The sequence below is a fragment of the Sarcophilus harrisii genome, chromosome 2 (genome assembly GCF_902635505.1).
Source record: "Sarcophilus harrisii chromosome 2, mSarHar1.11, whole genome shotgun sequence".
Lineage (NCBI taxonomy): Eukaryota > Metazoa > Chordata > Mammalia > Dasyuromorphia > Dasyuridae > Sarcophilus > Sarcophilus harrisii.
Window position 1 is genome coordinate 77,325,265 of NC_045427.1, and position 21,460 is coordinate 77,346,724.

Genomic DNA, 21,460 nt, shown 5'->3' on the forward strand with positions numbered 1-21,460 from the left:
GTTTATCCATTGGTACTTATTAGGTGATGCTGTTCATAATCTTCCCCTATCTTTCTCTGTAAAATTAAATCTTTTTAAAATTATGAATTTAAAAACTAATATGAACATTTTCATTTACATAGAAAACATTGAACATGAAACTGTGAATCTTTGATTCTTGTCATTTTCTTTCCATTTTAAATATGTAATTTCAAAATGTATCTTTCAAATGTAACTCTTTTGCTTGTCTGTGATTCCTATTGAGCCTTGTTTTATACATTAAAAAAGTTTCCTTTTAAAAAAAATTAACAAACATTTATTTTTAAAATTCTCTCATTTCCCCACCCTCTAAAAAAGAAGGAAAAAACCCTTTATTAAACATGATTGTCAAACAGAACAAATTCCCACACTGGCCTTGTCAAAAAAGGTGAATCTTGTTTTGCCTATTAGTTTATCATTTTTCTGTTAGGAGAAGATGGGTACATTATTCATTATCAGATTTCTGGAATTATGATTGTTATGTTGATTAGAGTTCTTGAGTCTTCCAATTTTTTTTTTTTATCAATACTGATGTTATAATACAGTCCATTTCTGCATACCACTATGCATCAATATGCATCTTCCTAGGTTTCTCTGAAAACTTCATTTTCTATAGCATAATAGTATTCCATTATATTAATATACCATAATTTGTTCAACTCTTCACAATGGATGGATACCCCATTTTTAAGGTCTTTGCCACCCCAAAAAATAGCTTTTATATTTTTGCATATATGGGGATCTTTTTCTCTTCTTAGATCCTCTTAGATGTATAATTGACACTTATATAGTATGGAATCCTAACTGAACAAAATTTATAAATATTAAGAACCATTTCCCAATTGATAGATGATAAAAGGATATAACAAGCAATTTTCAGGGGAAGGAATCAAAGCTTTCAATAGCCCTATTAAAAAATGCTTTAAATCATTATTGAATAGAAAAATGCAAATTAAAACATCTCTAAGGTATTACTCACACCCATAAGATTGGCTAAATTGACAAAAAAGGGAAAATGACAAATGTTAGAAGGGCTACAGGAAAATAGATAATGTGATGCACTGTTGGTGGATCTGTGAACTACTTCAATCATTCTGGAAAGCTATTTGGAATTATGCCCAAAAAGCTATTAAACTGTGCACACACTTTGACCCAGAAATACTCCTACTTGATCTATACTCCAAGAAAATTAAAGAGGAAATAGACTAATATGAACAAAAATATTTATAACAGCTTTTTGTGGTGGCAAAGAATTGGAAACTGAGGTATGCTTCTCAACAGGAGAATGGCTGAACAAGTTACAGCATACAAATTGGATGGAAAACTACAGTGCTATTATAGTAATGAGGGGGAAAGGTTTCCAAAAAATGTGGGAATACTTGTATGGACTGAGGTAAAGTGGAGCAGAACCAGAAAAATTTATGTAACAACATTTTAAAAGATAATCAACTTTGAAAGACAGTAATTGTGATCAACCCATGACCAACCACAATTCCAAAGGACTCACATGATGAAGTATGCTGTTGATCACTACATAGTCACCTGAGTGAAGATTGAAGTATATTTTCTTTCTTTGTTCCTTTCTTTCTTCTTACCCTTCTTCCTCCTTTTTTCTTCTCTTTTTTGGGGGGGACAGGGCTAAGACAGGGAATTTATTTTGCAAGACAATACCTAATAGTAATGGCTTTTTCTTTTCTTGCCTTCTCGATGGGTAAGGAATGAGGAGGAGAGAATTAGTAACTGAAAATAAATGAATGAAAACAAAATAAAATAAAATGAATAAAAAAAGATGTCTGTAGGACAGGTCACTGGATGAAAAGGACTCCTCATTTTACAGATGAGGAACCCAGGGAAAGAGATTAAGTGACTTGCTCAGGGTCACACAGTTAGCAGGTGGCATTTGAACTCAAGTCTTTCCTCACACCAATTCTAAGTGTTCTCTCCTTCCCATCAGTGGCATCTAACTAACTCAAATAGAAATGAAGCCACTAACCCATACACAAGGATCCCTGTGGGCTTTATATTGACTTATATTTCCCAATTACATTTTAATGTGGTTGAGAGTGTTGGAGACATCTCTGCACTCCATTGTGGAGCCTCTTATATTTGAGTACCAGTTATTATTTAGCAAACCTCAAGAGAGGTTCAGTGAATTGTGTCAGAATGGAAATTATTTCTATCAGCATTTTTTGTGGTAGCAAAGAACTGGAAAGAAAATAGATGTCCATGAATTACGAATGGTTAAAGTATAAAAAGCTTCACATGTATGGGTTGCTGCATTTATTTTCAGATTTTTTTCAGTACATTAATTGGTTTTGCTGAATTTTTTTCTCCCTTTGTTCTAATGGATAGCTTCCCGGAAGGGAGGAAGGAAGGGATATTGGGAGAAAATCTAGGCATTGTAAAAACAAAATATATTAAAACTATATTCTTAAAAATGTCAGAGATGGGATTCAAACCTTAATTTGGTTTACACTAAATCACTCTGCTATATCTACAGCTCTGACCTGGTGTAGTAGTCCAGAAAACCTTTCAAAAAAGTTAGTCTGTTGAAGCCATTTTGGTTTTTAGTTATTTCCATTTGCCCTTCTAAGTGTACTCATAAATTATACCTTTAGTAAGATTTAGGATTTTGTCAGGAAATGACATCAAACTCATTGGCCTAAATTCTAAAGAATACCTTTCTTTTTTGAAACTAATGATATTTGCTCTTCTCTTCTCTTGTGATACCTCTCACAATTTTCATTTCATGATGATAAAGACCAACAGATGAAATCACTAAGTCTGGCATTCCAGGATATAATTTATCAAGGTCTGTTGAACTTATTGAGAGTGCTCACAAAACGCCAATTAGGAAACACTGGTTTTATTCCACATGAGAATTACAAATTACAAAATATACAACTGCACCAATTTGTAGGTTACTTTCAATAACATATAATGTTTCAACTTTTTCCAATGATAAAAGTTCCAATTGTCTGTCCCAAGTAGTCATACTTCTCCCCAAAAGCCTGTTTGAGAACTTTGAGTACTCACTCAAAGATCTCTTATCTCGGAAATTTCTTCCCACATTTTCAATGTATCTAGGGTTTCAATTTGCTCTTGATGCTTTTTTTTTTTTTTTTTTTTTAATAAACTCCAGTCTGAAGATCCTCTTCTTTGATGGAGAAAACAAAAGCAAAAGAGCAGTGGTCCCATCCTTTCTTTGTCTTTTCCTTTCCATTCAAATATGGAATAGGAGCAGAGAGATGAAGATACTACATTATTGACACCCCCATGTCCCACAACTACATCCATAAGTTTTCAGCCATGTTGAAACTTTCCTACAAGCTAACAGTATAATATTCATGGCACAAACATCAGGGCATACTAATGAATGACAAATACTTTATTATTTTTAAATACCAATAATAGTAAAATAAATATTTGATTTTAATAAACCATTTAGCAAGCGCTCCTTAAAATCATACTAAATACCAACTACCTATCTTGTTGGTGTTTAAAAAAAAAAAATCAAAAATTTACCTTGAAGTAGCACATGATATTCTATTATTCATTTGTAAAAGTGTTCCTATATAATTTCTTATATCATGATTTTAATGTTTAATCTTAAAAAGATTCATGCTTATAAAAGGCATTACTCACCTTAATAAAATTCCTTAAGTCACATAGCAATACTTGTCAGCTACCTACTAAATATATGTGATATGTATAGTAACAACAGTGCCAAGGACAGAAGGCCCACATACATACATTGTTAAAAATGGCAGTGCTAGCTTCCTTGTGCCAATGGTCTAAAGAAGTAATTCAGTATCCCTAGTTACTTCTTCTAAATGTGTGAATCTAGTATTTTTCATATTTTGATATTTAGTTCAAGAGGAAGCACAAACTATAATTTAGGTTTTATGTTATTAGACATAGAAATATCTTTGTTTTTATTTAAATGAATTGCATGGAATTACTTGTTCTTTTTATATGGTGACTTAAACAAGCTATTCAAGTTTCCTCCTAAAATTTAAACACTTTAATAAGATGTGATCGTAAACATGTTGGTAACGATCATTGTGGATAATCTGAGAAATTTCCTATAAAGGTTAGTAAAAATGATCTACCACCACTAATGTGGCTAGCTGATAAGTTTTCAGAGAACACTGATAAAATTTGAAAGGATGACAATGTTTACTAACTGATCGCACAAAAAATTTAAGTATTCTTCCATTCAGTCATTTAATTGTTATGGCCACACTTCTGATAAATGGGATGGAAAGTGTAAATCTCTACTTTCCCAAATGTTAATGCATCATTAAAGAAGCAGTGGTATAACTGAAGATGCATTTACAGACATAAAATGCTAAACTACTTAAGAATAAAAACAATGTTTTCTACTTAAAATATAGCGGTCTTGCTTTACTGATTATTGCTAACTACACTTCACATGTGAAAATGGATTTTTATCAGATGAAGTTCAGTTTAAAACAAAACCTCTAAATGGAGAGATGAAGATAGTATTTTGGGGAATAGCCACACAGGAAGGCAGCCATATTTTGTCTAGTTTCTAGTAACAGTGAGTGCTAAATGACTAAACCAGCTCATGCGTGTTTCAGCACATAATTCATTCTCATTAGCATTGTTTCCTAAACTGACCTTTTAATATTTCATAAATCAAGTAGCCACAATTTCGAGAATCTCCAAATAGGTCTTATCTATTCCCTGTTAACATGATTTGTACTGTTCTTTATTCTAATTGGTCTGTCAACAGGATCTTTGCCTTGCAAACAAGCAATAGGTACTTTTACCAGGACTCATGATAATCAGAATGGCTGAGTTGGAAAAAAAATAACAGCTTAAAAGTAAGAATATATTAAAATTGTGTTTGTTTTACCAGCTGAATCTCATTAAAAATGAGATTGTATCGTATTACAATACAAAAATGTAGCTGTTAATAGAAAAAAAAACAGGCAAAACTGGTTATAATGTGTCTCATCATTATCACCCCAACAAGTTACACTGGATTGTCCATACTTTTGGTTGCAGTACCTCAATATATCCTGGAAACTCTTCAGAAAAGTACAATTTTGCTGATTCGTGTATTTGTAAACAATGGGTGCCATTACCAAGGCTAAAACCACCTTGGAACAATTCCAAAGGTAGAGGTACTGTTATTTCCTAGGAGAATTATAAACAGGTAAGAGAAAAGCATTCCACTAACATGGCCATCTATTACTGGGTAGTAACAAGCTTCACAATCATGCTGATAATTCGTGATCCTCTTGGGCAGGTGCTAAGATCCATGCTGGGGTTCTTGATCTTATCTTGAAGAAGCTGGTCAAGTTCACAACGAAGTTCCTTAACCAACTCTGCCACCTAAAAAAGAATGCAAAGTTGTAATAATTGGTAAGGACAACAGTAAGAATACACCACTAAAGGAAAATTCACTAGCCTATCAATGACAAAAAGGTGTAGTTGTTTTTTTTTTTTTTTCAATCAGAAAAAGAAAAGCAAGACCCTTCATTTTGTAAACTGTAAACAATTTACATATGGCTCATCTCAGGCCCTTTATAGCATTAACAGGACCTATCTTAAAGCTAATATGCTGCATTTTCCAAACTTAACTATAGATGCCTTCATTATATGCCCTAATAGAGAGAAGCATTAAAATAAAATCAAAGCAGATAACAATAATTTTCATTTGATTCTGAGCTACATTATAACTTTTTCAGCAGTAGATTTACATTCTGACTATATTTCAATTAGGCAAATGTTATATTGAGTTTTCCTTCATTAAATGTTACCATGTAGTATAAGCAAAAACATATTGGGTTAGCAGGGACAGTAAGTCAACTTTAGGTTAAATATTTGTCATATAAAATATATAAAGTAGATAACTGAAAACTATTATTTAAGAAAGGTAACAGTTCTACATATGACAAATGCTGGAGAGTGGGAAAATAGGTACACTAATGAACTGTTGGAATTGTAAACTGGTCAACCAGTCTGAAGAACAATTTGAAACTATGCCCAAAGGGCTGTTGATACAAAATTGTAGCCACCCTTTGACCCGGAAATACCATCAGTAGGTCTGTATCCCAAAAAAATCCAAAAAAAGGAAAAAGACCTATATATACAAAAATATTTACAGCAGCTTTTTTTTTTTAAATGAATAAATAGGTTATATTCAGAATAAAAAGGAAATAAGACAAGGAAGGCAGTGAAACCAAATAAGTTAAGAAGGATTTCCAACAGAAAACTGTATTTTAACTAGTTTTTTCTTTGTTGTTTTTTAATTTTTAAAATAATAAGAGCTCTTTATTCTTTAAAATACATGCAACACCTATCCTATAAAAAACTATGTGCTCCAAACCTTTCTCCCTTCTTCCCCTCTCCCCCAGATAGCAAGCAATCCAATACAGGACAAATATATGCAATTCCTCCAAATGTATTTCCAAAATGTATTTATCATGCTGCACAAGAAAAATCCAATCAAAAGAGGGGAAAAAACGAGAAAGAAAAAACCAAGCAAGCAAACAACAACAAAAAACGAAAATCCCATGTTGTGATCCACATTCAATCCCCCACAGTCCTCTCTCTGGGTGCACATGGCTCTCTCCATCACAAATCTATTGGAATTGGCCTAAATCACCTTACCGTTGAAGAGAGTCATGTCCATCAGAATTAATCATATAATTTTATTACTGTGTGCAATGTTCTCTTGGTTCTATTCACTTCACTTAGCATTTACAGTTCATGTAAATCTTTCCAGGCCTCTCTGAAACCATTCTGCTGATCAGTTTTTAGAGAATAATATTCCATAACATTCATAAACCCTAACTTTTCAGCCATTCTCCAACTGATGGGCATCTACTCAGTTTCCAGTTCCCTGCCACTACAAACATTTTTACACATGTGAGTTTTTTTCCCCATTTACATGATTTCTCTGTGATATAAACCCAGCATAGACATTACTGGATCAAAGAAAATGCACAGTTTGACAACCCTTTGGGGGTAGTTCCAAATTGCTCTCCAGAATGGTTGGATAATTTCACAGCTCCACCAACAATGTCTTAATGTCCCAGTTTTCTCATATGCCCTCCAACATTTAGCATTATTTGTTTCCTATCACCTTAGCCAATCTGAGAAGTGTGAAGTGGCAACTCAGAATTGTCTTAATACATTTCTCTAATGAATAATGATTTAGAGCGTAATTTTATATGTCTGTAAATGGCTTTAATTTCTTAGTCTGAATAATGTCTGTTCATATCCTTTGACCATTTATCAGTTGGGAAATGGCTTGTATTCTTATAAATTTGAATCAAATCTCTATATGAAATGAGGTCTTTATCAGAAACCTTGGATGTAAAAATATAACAGCTCTTTTTGTGGTGGCAACGAATTGGAAATTGGGGGAATGCCATCAATTAGGGAATGGCCAAACAAATTGTGGTATATAATTGTGATGGAATACTATTATGCTATAAGAAATGACAAGAGGGATGGCTTCAAAAAAACCTAGAAGACTTATGTGAACTAATACAAAGTGAAGTGAACACAACCAGGAGATCATTGTACACGGTAATAGCAATATTGTAATTATGACTATGAAAGACTTAGCTAATTGTGATCAATAAAATGACCTAAGATAATTCTAAAGGACTCATGATGAAGAATGCTATCTAACTTCAGAAAAAGAGCTAATGAACTCTGAGTCAAACTGAAGTATAATTTTCTAATTTTATTTTTCTGGCTTTGTTTGTATTATGTGGCTATCATGGAAACATTTTGCAAAATTTCACATACATAGTTGATATACTCTCTAACTTCTCAGTGGGTGAAGAAGACACAAAGGGAGAAGGGAAGGAAAGAATTTGGAACTCAAATTAAAAAAAAAAAAAGAATGAAATTTTTTTTTAAGAAAGCACAGAACTCAGAACCATAACCCTTAAATTCTCATTTCATTATTTAGCTATTACTTTTTGCACTTTATTATTTGAATTTTATTATATTTCACATTATCAGAGTCTATGCTGACAATGTGTTCACATCTCACCATTTTACCCAATTACCTGATGGGAGGCAGCTGCAAAACGAATCCAACCATCATCCAGGGATACAATAAACTCTCCCCTTTGAAGCCGCACGTTCACCTGGCCTCCACCAAACAAGAGCAGTGGGTACACAGACACCATGCTACAGTCTCGGATGAACACTCGACTGGTCTTGATCTTCTCATGGTACACCAGGTAGGGGCTATCAAAGTGTCTCATCTGTAACATGTAACCCCAAGAGCATCAGTGAGATCATTGGCAGCATCTAATTTCTCCTTCAGTAAACTCAACTAAAAAAAAGCTAGATTCCTATTGTCTCATTGTTATTCAGGCTTAGCCAAACAGCCACTCCCTTTTACTTTCCATTCACCAACATCCACTCTCTCCACCCCCACTCCCAACTATTACTTCAGTCCATATCCACCCCTCATTGTTCTATCCCGACAAGGCTGACTCTCTACCACTTACAACACTTCACCTCTTCTTATTCTACTTAAATCCTTCCATTCAACTCACCATCTCTATTAAAGTCAAATAAAATGAGATTAATAGTCAATAATCATTACAGAGTGCTTTTGGTATGTAGAACAGATACCAATGCAAGAAAAGAAAAAATAGAGAACTATTCTCTAGGTATCTGTTTTATAATTTCTAAGCAAAAACTTTTAAAATTCCTGTTTACTGTGAATCTTTGGCAATACAATGCTTGGGCTGTGAACCAGCTTTGAACAACCACAGTAGAAAGGCAATTTTGCATATGCAAGTTGCCTTATGCTTTATTAGAGTTTTCTTGAAGTAGAAAAGGTCTTAGAAATGTAATTTGTTTTACATTAGGGGCATTCTCACCAAGTTAAGTTGGATTGTTCTATGTTATGTGCATAGGTAGGAACAGAACAGAATTTCATCAAATGAGATCTTTTCTTGGTATCTGTTACATACACAGTGATACTGACCTGATAGTTCACTGAAGAAGGGTGTATGTGGACATAATCATCATTCTTGGTGACAAACTTCAATTCATCTACTTTGAGTTGCATTCTAACAGCTCCTCTACTGGTCTTTTGATATTTTCCTTCTGGAGTTTTCACCTAAATGACAAATAAAACTAAATGTATAATTCCCTTTTTTTGTTTTAGATGGTGTATTTATGGGTAATAAATATAACTTGTTTGAGGGTTCCTGCTCTTCTTTTTTCTCCTTCTTTTCCTAGTTAACTTATATCACACTCTTGTGACTGTACTGATAGTTACACCTACATTTCATTTCTTTTTTTTTAAACAAGTCATAAAAGAAAAAAAGATGAGGAGATGTGTGTCACCAAGCCACAGAGTTGCTATATTAAAGAGATGGTATTTGAAGTTATACTTCGTACTGTCCAGTGTATAGTCTCTAAAAAACCATGAGATTGCCATTATAAATATTGGATTGTATTTAAGATCCTAGCAAAATATTTCCAAACACTTTTCTAATGTAGGTTTCAATTGATCTTTAAAGTATTTCCATAGTGATTGAGAAGTAACTAATAATAACTGAATATATACTATGTGCAAAGCACTGAGAAATGTTTGAGGATTTGAGGTGACAAGCTGAAAATTATCTAGAAATCTGAAATATAAGAGACTATTGCAGCTGGAGTTCCAACACTTAGTTTGAAAGTCCAAGAGTCTGGCTCAGGTTTGGATTTCTAGAATGTCAAGGGTGTGGATCACTACTCCCAAAGAATTATTCCAACAGAAGGCAATCATACCATCACTAATCTAGATTTAAAACAGAGATTAATTCATTAAAACAGAGATAAATAAGATTCCCATGAGTAGGTTCAAATGTACATGTAGCAATTCTTTATTGGGCTATGAAATTTGCACTGATACTTCAAAGGAGAAAGGCTGGCTGATCCAATAATATTTATATCTAATTCTACTAAATTAGAAGGATTAAAGGATTATCTCACTTCATTCAAAGGGTGTTTCAGAAAAGTTTTTTAAAATTTGCTAATTAAAGGAAAAATTTTAAATTGTATAATGAACATCTTGGAAACTTTCGTCATAAAACAAAGTAGATTAGAAATTGGTAGGTAATAGCAATAAACCAGGGAAATATTCTTTTACCTGTACTACATTTGGATACAGGGCTGCACATAAGATTGCTGATATTAACTTGATATTCTCAGCATTTGAGTTTGCCTGTGGAAGAAATACATGATTAAATCATTAGCTCCAGAGAACAGCTGATATGTTTTTCTTTAATGATGAGAAAATTAGGAAAAACAGAATACATCTGTTAAGTCTTGGTTCCTCAGGCCTGTGATAGGACACTTCATTTATTTATTTTTATTTTTTGATATGACACGTCGGCCTCTGACCATTGCCTCCCTCAATCTGTCCTCTTATCAGTTCCCTCCCTTTTTTTGTCCCCCTCTCCTCTTACTCCCATAAAGGATAAGATAGATTTCTATACCCAACTGAGTATTTGTTATTATCTCTTTGAGTCAAATCCAACAGGAATAAAATTTGAGGAATGCTCAACTTACTCTTTTCTTTCCCTCCATTGTGCTTTTTCATGTGATATAATTTACCCCATTCTATTTTTCCCTTTGCTCTTCTTCCAGTGCAACCCTTTTTCTCAACCCTTAATTTTTTTTGTCACCTCATCAAGTCAGCTTATACCTGCAACCTTTGTCTATGTATACTCCTTCTAACTCCCCTAAAATATAAGATATACTTGATCTTCACCAAGAAGCAACAATAGAGAAACTTCTTTAAAAGTTGCAAGAATTATCCTCCCATGTAGGGATGTAAACACTTTAACCTTGTTGAATAACTTGCTTTTTTCTTTTCTGTTTACCTTTTTGTTTCTCTTGAGTGATTCACTTTTGAATATATTTAATTTGAACCCAGGTTTAAAAAAAAAAGGTGTTTTTTTTTTTTTGCCTTGGTAAAAATGAAAATGCCTTTTTCACTACAAATTAGATATAAAGTTGATTTCACTACATTCACACAATGCCCACTCCAAAGAGCTGAAGGCACTTGGTAGACATCCATGAAGTAATTGAGAATTTAGTGGATGTGTAGTGGGAGTATGTTCACATTTTCTATATAAAATGCCTGATGACATTTGGAACAAAGTGGTACAAGGAATAGCCCAAGGAAGAGCACATCTTACAATTTTCATAAAGAAAGTTATCCTTAGATAGAGAAAGGTCAGATTGTTTTATCTGAATGTGCATTTTTGTGAATGATCCTTCCTAGTCCTTGTGGATCTGGGCAGGATCACTAGAAAATGAAATAGCCATGTTTGTTCCATGATTAATAACTGATAATTTGTTATAAAAATTCAAGGTAGGAAAGCAGCACTAAGCCAGTCCTGGGGTTACATAATGAAGAATGCCTAGTAAACTATTTGTAGAAGTCAGAGTTTACTTATTTTCTTTCTAGTTAAGAAGAAATGAAGATTTTTTTTGGTCTTACCTCCTCTCCAGTGGCATCCAATACACCATCTCCACCCTGGGCCCATCTCTTCTCGATATCTCTTGCTCTTAATCCTTCCTTCACAAATCCTATATCTGATAATAATTCTGTGAACTGACGTTTAAGGCTGGCAATTTCCTAAAAGAAATAGACAAGAGCTTTCAGTGAAGGTACCACTTGATTTATAGAAGGCCACAAAACAAGAATAGAACAAACAGTGTGGGGCTACAACTTGCACCAATGGATGTTTGCAGTTTTCAAGATATGCACGGTTTTACTGTATTACTTGGCATAAAAAAGACACTAAGATAAATCAAGCCTTGCTTGACTAAGTTAATAAAGAGGAACAAAAGGAGAGATGATATATACGAGATATACAGTCTTCCACAGATATTTGCATAGGCCCCAGTTTTGGTGAATTTATAGTGATTCATAGTACTGTAGCTTTAGTATAATGTTTGAAAACCCAAGTCAAGAATGTGAAAACTTGGGAAGTTTTCTATTCTCTCCTTAATTACTCTTTGATAACTACATGCTTAGAATACACAGCTTTCTCTCTCAAATGGACAAAAAGCAGCAACCTATCCCATTTTACACCTTCCTATTCATTCTCTTGCCAGGGCACATATGTGACTTGGAATAAGAGGAGAAGATAATGAAATGTTATTGTTTTAGGGCCTTTTCCTTATAGCGGAGTATAAATGTGTGGACCGAGAAGCTGAAGATATTTCTTTTAGCTCTTATTCAACTGTGGCTATATAATAACAAAGCAGATGAAAATAACAGAACTGAAAACAAACGAGCACTTCTTAAACTTTCTTCCAACTGTTTTCCTACATCCAGAAAAATTTGCTCAGTAAGTCACAAATCCAAATTGAAAAAAGAAGCCTGAAAGTTTTTTATACAAAAATGCTTCAAGATCAGTTTTTACTGAGCACGTGCTCTCTATTTCTTTAGGTTATTAGGTTGTTTTGGTCATGTTCAACTCTTCATGATCCCATATGGTATTTTTTTGGCAGAGATAATAGAATGCTTTTTACCATTCCCATCTCCAGCTCATTTTACAACTGAGAAACTGAGGCAAAGAGGGGTCAGTGACTTGCCCAGGGTCACATAATTAGTTACATGTCAAAAGCTGGTTTTGAACTCATGAAGATCAATTTTCCTGATTTCAAACTCAGTACTCTATCCACTGCACCATCTAGCTGCCCTATTAATAAGGCTCCAAGTACTCTAAGTTGAGGTTAGAAGAAGCCTAGCATGATCAAATACACAGGGCTGAATCTATTTACTGGAACACAAATGTCATTATTTAAATCTCTCTATATGTTCTGAAAAAAAATCTATAAATTATTCACTAAATAAGTCCTATTCTAATGTTGCATCATGGTGTGGAGATGACCCTGGGTTTTTGGAGATGATATCAACTGAAAAAGTTTCAATTCTACCAGACTGTTGCTGGCTATGTGTGGTGAGGCTCCTCAATAGGAGGATGGCTGGCTCACAGGATGAATAATTTTTTGCCACCACATCCAACCTAATTTTACCATATTGCAGAAAGCTAGCCATGAAGTGAGGGATACTTTTTCTAAGTACAAAATGGTCCACTGATGCCTGGAGAGATTTCAATTGACATCAGTCAAGGAAATACATATGTGAAAGTCTTCCACAGATTCGAAAAGACTGAGTACATGTGAACATTATGCTCTTCAGTCTTAAGAGACCAGAGGAAATCTATACAATTGAATGATGGGAACTTTACAATAACACACCCTTTAGATAGGCAAGAACCTCTGGCTAAAAATGTTATCACTCTCATAAACTTTAATAAAGGAAAATGTACACTTGTTACTCTCATGGTAATCTTCAATCCTGGGTCGACAATATCACCCACATATAGAATAACTGACATCTAGTAAATTTACATTGTATAGAAATCCAGGCAACTAATTCTTTACTCTTCAATGCTATCATAGTTTAGCTTAATTATTCATGAAGGACCAAATACTTATATGTGGAAAGAGAAGAATAAATAGGACATGAAGGCGGAGTATAATAGGGTTTGTAAGAAAGCTTAATGAAGGTCTAAAATTCAAGACTTTGCATAATAATTTTAGACCATGGGATGTATTTGCAGCTAAAGCCAAGGAAACTAAAAAATAGCACTTTCATCTGCTAAGGAAGGAGGCTGCGATTTAGCTGGAACAAGTTTCTCCATCTCCTCCAAGAGTGAAGGAGGAAATAAGGAGAATGCTCAAAAGAATCAAGGGAAGGAGCTACCATCCTTAAGAAGACTGACTCACCTGCAGAACTCTTCCTGACAGAAAGTTCTCTCTGCAGTAATTATAACTTGCACGAGCGCCTTCTTTGATGCAAAGCCTCCAACCCTAAACGGAGAAAAATCAAACTCAACTTACAGTGTGCACTGTCTTAGGGTCAATGTGGATACTGACAGTTTTAAATCTGTAATCTTATGAAATGTCAGCCATGTGTGTTTTCTGCTTACCTTATATGCCTGAAGGAGGGCCAGATAATCACTGTTTGCTAATGCAAATTCCAGTTTTTTCTGATTTGCTTCTTCCCTTTTATCCCAGGGAGACACCTAAATAAAAATTAAGATTTTAAGGCCACATTTCATCTGAGCTTTTAACCAGCAGTGTCCTACTGAGATACTCTATGACAGGTACTCCAAACAAAGCATAATCATTTTGTGGCTGATTAACTGTAATTAGGGTGTTCTTGGGAATTCTATTTTGATCTGGCCTTGTGTTTGTCCACAAAATGTCCACAATAAACTATTCTGGAATTTTTACTTCTAACTAGAAAGATATCACCAAAAAAGACATACTTAAAGATGGTATGAGTCCTAAATACTGTATGTTATTTATCCTTTGACACCTTCAGTTTAGGAGATTCTCTCTCTCTTTTTTTTTAATGTTTAATAGCTTTTAATTTACAAGTTATATGCATGGGTAATTTTACAGCATTGACAATTGCCAAACCTTTTGTTCCAATTTTTCCCTTCCTTCCCCTCACCCCCCTCCCCTAGATAGCAGGATGACCAATACAGGTTAAATATATTAAAGTATAAATTAAATACAAAATAAGTATAAGAATCAGGACTCTGAAATATTGTACAATTAGCCTGTGAAGGAAATAAAAAATGAAGGCAGGCAAAAATATAGGGATTGGGAATTCAATGTAATGGCTCACAGTCATCTCCCAGAGTTCTTTCACTGGGTGTAGCTGGTTCAGTTCATTACTGCTCCACTGAAACTAATTTGGTTCATCTCATTGCTGAAGATGGCCAGGTCCATCAGAACTGATCATCATAAAGTATTGTTGTTGAAGTATATAATGATCTCCTGGCCCTAGCAGATTCTCTTTAAGAGAATCACATGATTCATATCTACAAGGACTTGAATCCTCCTCTCATGGTCAAAAGTAATTAATATTTTTTAAATTTCACAATGTCACCTGATCTTTATCCTTCTCTTTTTTCTCAAAATCTGTTGTCATAGTCATCTTTATATGCTATCTAGATTGTTTCCTTCAGTTTTACAGAAGCAGCCTACATGTAAAATATTTTTTTAAAAAAAGTCTAAACTAAATGGACTATTTCATTTTTATCCATTTTAAATATTAGATATTTAATCAGCTTTTCATTCTCTAATGAAAGAAAAGAAATTCTGACTGAAGAAAGCTAAGAGGAAAAGGTTAACATTTTGGAAAATAACATTACTCATGTAGTACTAGCAAAATGCCAGTCTTCCTATAGGTGCTTAATGTTTTCTGCTGATAATACACATGTTTCTAAATGCAACATAACAGTATTAAAACAAAAAAATAATGCTTTACACATGATTAGTACAGTTGGATTTTGAGCTGATGGATTAATGCCATCAGAAGTATCTGACGTTCATCTGAGAAAAGAAAGTATTAAATCGGCCTGAGTACGTGTCTGTGCAAAAAGTCTTTGTACCATATAACAGTATTCCCTGAAGTAACTAAGCTATAGTTTTGATGGTACTCAAGACTACACACAGAATTTGGATCCTATCATTTTAGAGAAATATTATTTATGCTACAATACTTACAAAAGGGGACTTAAAGGCCAAACTAGCTGCAATTGTTAAGGCTGGATCCAGACAACGGAAGATGGCACCAAATAGCATGAGTTTGCCAATTCTCACATCCACAGGTAAAGAAGCCAAATGATAACCCAGGGGGGTCAATTTTTCATCTGGAGTTAAAGCTCCCAAATCTTGAAGTCGAACTTTAGAGGTTCGGAGAGACTCAATTCGAGGCGGCTCAATAAGTCGAGAGAATACAGACTGAAGGCTGTGATCAGTAAACATCTCCAAAATTTTAATTCTTAAAATGGAAAGAAAATTATTTGTCAATCTTATGCTGACCAATGTCATTCACGAAATGATGATACAGGAGACTGAATACTTTTTCTTCTTAAAGTCAAAAATAACATTTAAGTTCTTAGATCAAAAATCCTTTCATATGTTTTCAAAGACCAAGTTCCCAACTTCAAGCTCACTTTGGATCCCTGATGAGGTTTTTCTGGAAGGTGTCTGTCTAAACATCAGAAAACTTCGGACTAGAGGGAAGATAATCTTCCTTTTCAAAGTTCCAAGTACCTCGGATCTCTCAGTAAGCACAAACAGGAAACGGATTCCATTTAATTCTTACCTTTCTCTTAAAGTAATTATTGTCTATCTAAGTAATATGACACCTCAATCATGTTCTACCTTGTGAAGAAGCAGTGTGGCTCATTGGTTAAGCAAATTTAAATTGAGGAATGACCTAGAATTCAAATTTTCTTTCTGCTCTGTACAACTCTTTAGGACTGTAAACTGCAGAGAAGGTAGACCTGCACTGATAGGAAATTCCCTAAACTAATGAAATCAGAAATTTAGCCCCTAAACCTATTCTTTATGCCTTGTGACGGACTGTTTTGAACTGGTAATTAAATGACTTATTGATTTTTAACTTTTGACATGTTTATGTCTTGTAGTAGGCTCTAAGAAGTACTATCACATGTCAAGAACCTTGTTTAAACTAGGTGATCAAATACATTTTTGATGATTTGATTTATTCTAATAAGGCTAAGCAAAACTGATCAAATATTTAAAATTTCTGACACTCCAGATATAAGTCCTTAACTTACTCATTTTTTCTTAAGTCTGTTTTAGTCCTTTATCCATCAAGATTCTTTCAAAATGGATTCTATTTAATAAAATTATTTGGAATGAATCCTGTCATAAATGGACTACTTAGACAAAACAAGTGACCTTATTTCACTTGTACTTGAGACATATGGCAGAAGCATCCCAAAAGAGATTTTATATACCTTAGCGTGTGCACTTGATACATGAATTAGTTCTTTTATGTTAATATAGGGCAAAAGTTCCATTTGGAAAAAGAATGGATGTAACCAAGTCAATAAAGAGAAACTGAGAATATTTGGAAACAAATCACAGACATTCAGGTGTACCTGAGGCACAGCTGTTCCAGTGGCACTCTTTGGATTTCTGGCAGCTGCTGTTTCAAAAGTTGATGATTGTAGTGATAACTACTGAATAAATGGAAGCAGACTCCAGAGGCAATACGCCCTGCTCGGCCTTTTCTTTGCAGAGCATTAGCTCGAGACACAAATGTATCCTCTAGACTTTCCATCCCTTTGCTTGGATCATACCTATAACAATGAAAGAAAAGAGTGACTTTGGAAAAGGATGACCAAAATTTCACTTATGGATAGAAAGGAAGGACCTGGATATTTTGGCAGAGAGAGAGAGCTATCATTTTCTCTCTGCTATTATATTATTGGGTCTTCAGGAAGCACATTTTGTTAGACCTTACTGCATAGAGACCAGTTCTGCATATGTGAATATATGAAGTGATGATAAAAATTTCTATAAACCTCAGAAATGTCTCATTACTTTAAAGTTGTACCACATAAACCCATTAGTTTACTCTTTACACCTGGTCTAATTCTGTATAACATATATACATTCCATACAGCATTTTAAATAATCAATTGATTGATTGCATGTTAATAAAATTAACAACATTTTAACTAAGATTACTGAGTGAGAAAATCTGATTTTTACAAATTTTTGTTTCTTAAAGTTCCTATGACTCTTTAAGTGCTGCTTAAAACATGAGTTTACCCTATAGTTTCAAGCATAATTAAAGTAACAGCTAGCAGGGGCCAGAAAGGTTGCTGAGGTTTTTTTGGTAAGAGTCATGTAATATAATACACAAAAGCAGGGATAGACCTAGAGCAAAAGCAAGGAGTGAACAGATTTGTTGTGAGGTCCTATGCCCTATTCACTCACCAACATATCTTTGGACCCTTCATGTAACCTTGCCTTATGCCACTTCACCCCACCAAAAACCACTGAAGGAGAATACCTCTTTTCCTTCATTTTCCCAGAATCAATTACATAAACAACATCATCAATGGTAATAGATGTCTCTGCAATGTTGGTGGAAATGATGATCTTGGTTACTCCTTTGGGAGGTTTAACAAACACAAGCTGCTGTTCTTCACTGGACAAAGATGAGTGAAGTGGAAGAATGATACACCTGAAAAGAGATGAGAACAGCTATCACTGCATTAAAAGAACCAATTGTTCACAGACAATTTTCATGAAAAGCTAATAACATTATCTAACCACTAGCATCTGCCTCTAAACCTGTACCCAAAGTACAAATCTCTGAGTGGGAAGCTCTTTTTAATATTTCAGTATGTATCTACTCAGTTACTTGAACTCAATACTTTATTAGTTTATTGTATTAAGGAGCAAAGTATCTCTTCTCTTTTTTTTTTAACCCACCATAAAACTTCAGAAGCAATACACAGTATTTTTTCTCACTCATATCACTAAATTCTGAAGCTCAAGAAATACAAATATTGTATTTCTTACATTCATCCATAAACCATCTTTCCTTTAGATATTAAAACATACCCAATAAAAAATTTTTATGCCTACTGTATCAATTCAATTTAGTAAACAATTATTAAGTACCTACTGTGTACTAGGCACTTAAGTGCTGGAGATACAAATGAGGCAAAAGAAAGTCCCTGACCTTAAGGAACTTATAGTCTAATGGGAGAGACAACACGTAAACACATATGTACAAAGTAAACTATATACTGGAGAAATAAGAATAACAGAAGGAAGGCATTGGAATTAAGAGAGACTGAGGAAGACTTCCTATAGGATGTGAGATTTTAATTGGGACTTAAAGGAAGCCAAGAAAGTTAACAGTGGAAGAGGGAGAACATTCCAGACATGGGGAGCAGTCAAAGAAAATTCCTGGAGATACGAGATGGAGTGTCTTGTCTGTGGAACAACCAGGACGATAGTCACTGGACCAAAGAGTACATGTTGGGGAGTAAAGTATAAAAGGGCAGGTAGGTGGCAAAGTGGATAGAATGCTGGGCCTGAAGTCAGGAAGACTCATCTTCTTAAGCTCAGTTTGGCTTTAGACACCAGTTGTATGACCCTGGGCAAGTCCTTTAGCCCTATTTACCTCAGTTTCCTTATCTGTAAAATGATTTGGAGAAGGAAATGGCAAACCACTCCAATCTCTTTGCCAAGAAAACCCCAAATAGGGTCATGAAGAGTTGGATATTACTGAAACAAGTGAACAAAAAGTTGTAAGAAGACTGGAGAGATAGGAGGGAGCTAAGTTATGAAGGGCTTTGAATGCCAAATAGAACATTTTGTATTTATTTTGGCAACAATAGGAAACTACTAAAGTTTGCTGAGCAGGGAAATGATCAAACTGGTGATTTAGGAAAATCACTTTAGTGGCTGAATGGAGGATAGGGTGGAGTGGGGAGAGACTTGAGGCAGGTAGACCCACTGGTAGGCTAGCTCAATAGTATAGGTATAAGAAGAAGAGGCCCTTGTACCAGAATGGTGGCAGTGTCAGAAGAGAGAAGAGTGCACATGTGAAAGATATTTTAAAAGGTGAAATAAACAGGTCTTGGCAATAACTTAGATATGTGTTTGAGAGATAGAGAGGCATACAAGATGACTCTAGGTTGTGAGTCCGAAGAACTGAGAGGATGGTGTTGCCCTCTATAGTAATAGAAAAGGCTAGAGAGGAGGGTTTAGGTAAATAATGTTTCTCTTTTGAACATATTAAGTTAAAGATGTCGTATTAATCATCTAGTTTGAGATGTTATAAAGGGCACTTAGACTAGAGGTCAATAAGAGATTGGGGCAGGAAAAGTAGATTTGAGAATTATCAGCACAGAGATGGTAATTAAATCTATAGGAGCTGATGAGATCCATCAAAGTAGATTGGAAAATATGTCCATCAAAATATCTCTCTAAAAACTGAATCCTATCTGATGTGACTGTATCTAGTTTGCTTTTCTCTAAGTAAGAAAGTGTTAATGGAAAGTGCCTACTGAAAGTAGGTTCAGCCAAAATGAGGGGTATAAAATGGGAATAAGTTGATTCTCTGGAGTGAAAATATTTTTTCATTAATAGTTGGCTTTTCAGGGCCAGGAGATCCTTATATACTTCAACAACAATACTATATGATGATCAATTCTGATGGACCCGCCATCTTCAGCAATGAGATGAACCAAATCAGTTCCAATGGAGCAGTAATGAAGTGAACCAGCTACGCCCAGAGAAAGAACTCTGGGAGATGACTAAGAACCATTACACTGAATTCCCAATCCCTATATTTTTGCCTGCCAGCATTTTGGATTTCCTTCACAGGCTAATTGTAAAATATTTCAGAGTCCGATTCTTTTTGTACAGCAAAATAACTATCTGGCCATGTATACTTATTGTGTATCTAATTTATACTTTAATATATTTAACATCTACTGGTCATCCTGCCATCTAGGGGAGGGGGTGGGGGGAAAGAGGGGAAAAATTGGAACAAAAGTTTTGACAATTGTCAATGTTGTAAAATTACCCATACATATAACTCGTAAATAAAAAGCTATGAAATAAAAAAACAAAAACAAACAAACAATAAGTTCGCTTTTATAAACATACATAGCTATGGAGAGAGTAGATGTCTACTAAGATGCTCCTCATAGTTTTAGAGATAGAGGGAGCCTGAAAGGCTATCTAGGTTAACCTTTTCATTTGAGAGATGAAAAAACAGAGATCCAGAGTTACTATAAAGTGTTTATTAAGCACTTACTATGTGCCAGGCATTGTGACAATTCTAGAAATACTAAAAAATGCAAGTAAGTTTCTGTCCTAATGGAGTTTACATTCCAACGTGGGAAGACAATGCATAAAGAGAAACTAGAAGGGCAAAGGATGTGGAGTGGACCTCTCAATGATATAGGTCCTGGGACTTCAGCAAGATAATGCAAAAGCTAACCCTATCAGGTCAAAGAACCCAGGGGCAGAATTTAGGTTACTGGTGGGGAGATGATGACCTCAGTAGACACGGCATGGTTAGAATGACTGGAGAAGTGGTATAGAGGCACACACTGAAGAACTAATTCTCTGGGATACCCACTTAGCTCCCTATAATGTAATAGCCCCAATTACATTTCATTCACTTTGCTTTTCCAGTGTGGATAAGTGACTGCTCACTCACACAGCTCCGAATTTACCAAGAGGAAACTTTGGAGTATTTCTGGTGATTCAATATGTACTGGGTCATTTTCAAATTGGAACATTTGCAGAACATGACCAATAATAGGAAATTCTTTAATAATTCTAAAATGAGTTTAGTAGACATAGGAAAAATGTAGTTATTTACATGATATATATTTTCATATTTTGTTGAAAACCATAATTGACACAGACTTGAGAAAAGGAGTATATAGTGTTTTTTTACTCTCTCCAAGTGCCCCTTTTTTGTTTTTTATGAATAACAGAATAGTAGAAATTAATGAACTACTTACATATATCTGTATACCTTTTA

The 21,460-nt window shown here is 34.5% G+C and overlaps 1 protein-coding gene across 2 annotated transcripts in view; it reads right to left on the reverse strand.

Annotated features, from left to right (window-relative positions):
* Nucleotides 1-3,127: 3,127 nt before the first annotated feature.
* Nucleotides 3,128-21,460, reverse strand: part of DHX57 (DExH-box helicase 57) — a 54,733-nt gene continuing 36,400 nt past the window's right edge. For both annotated transcript variants that reach the window (XM_003758345.4, XM_012540264.3), the window contains exons 16-25: nucleotides 17,954-18,127; nucleotides 17,034-17,234; nucleotides 15,625-15,901; nucleotides 14,034-14,129; nucleotides 13,831-13,914; nucleotides 11,528-11,665; nucleotides 10,169-10,243; nucleotides 9,014-9,148; nucleotides 8,079-8,279; nucleotides 3,128-5,382 (exon numbers count right to left, since the gene is read on the reverse strand). In XM_003758345.4, coding sequence (XP_003758393.1) covers nucleotides 5,239-5,382; nucleotides 8,079-8,279; nucleotides 9,014-9,148; nucleotides 10,169-10,243; nucleotides 11,528-11,665; nucleotides 13,831-13,914; nucleotides 14,034-14,129; nucleotides 15,625-15,901; nucleotides 17,034-17,234; nucleotides 17,954-18,127 — 1,525 coding nt within the window. In that variant the 3' untranslated portion in view covers nucleotides 3,128-5,238. The remainder of the gene's footprint in view (nucleotides 5,383-8,078; nucleotides 8,280-9,013; nucleotides 9,149-10,168; nucleotides 10,244-11,527; nucleotides 11,666-13,830; nucleotides 13,915-14,033; nucleotides 14,130-15,624; nucleotides 15,902-17,033; nucleotides 17,235-17,953; nucleotides 18,128-21,460) is intronic.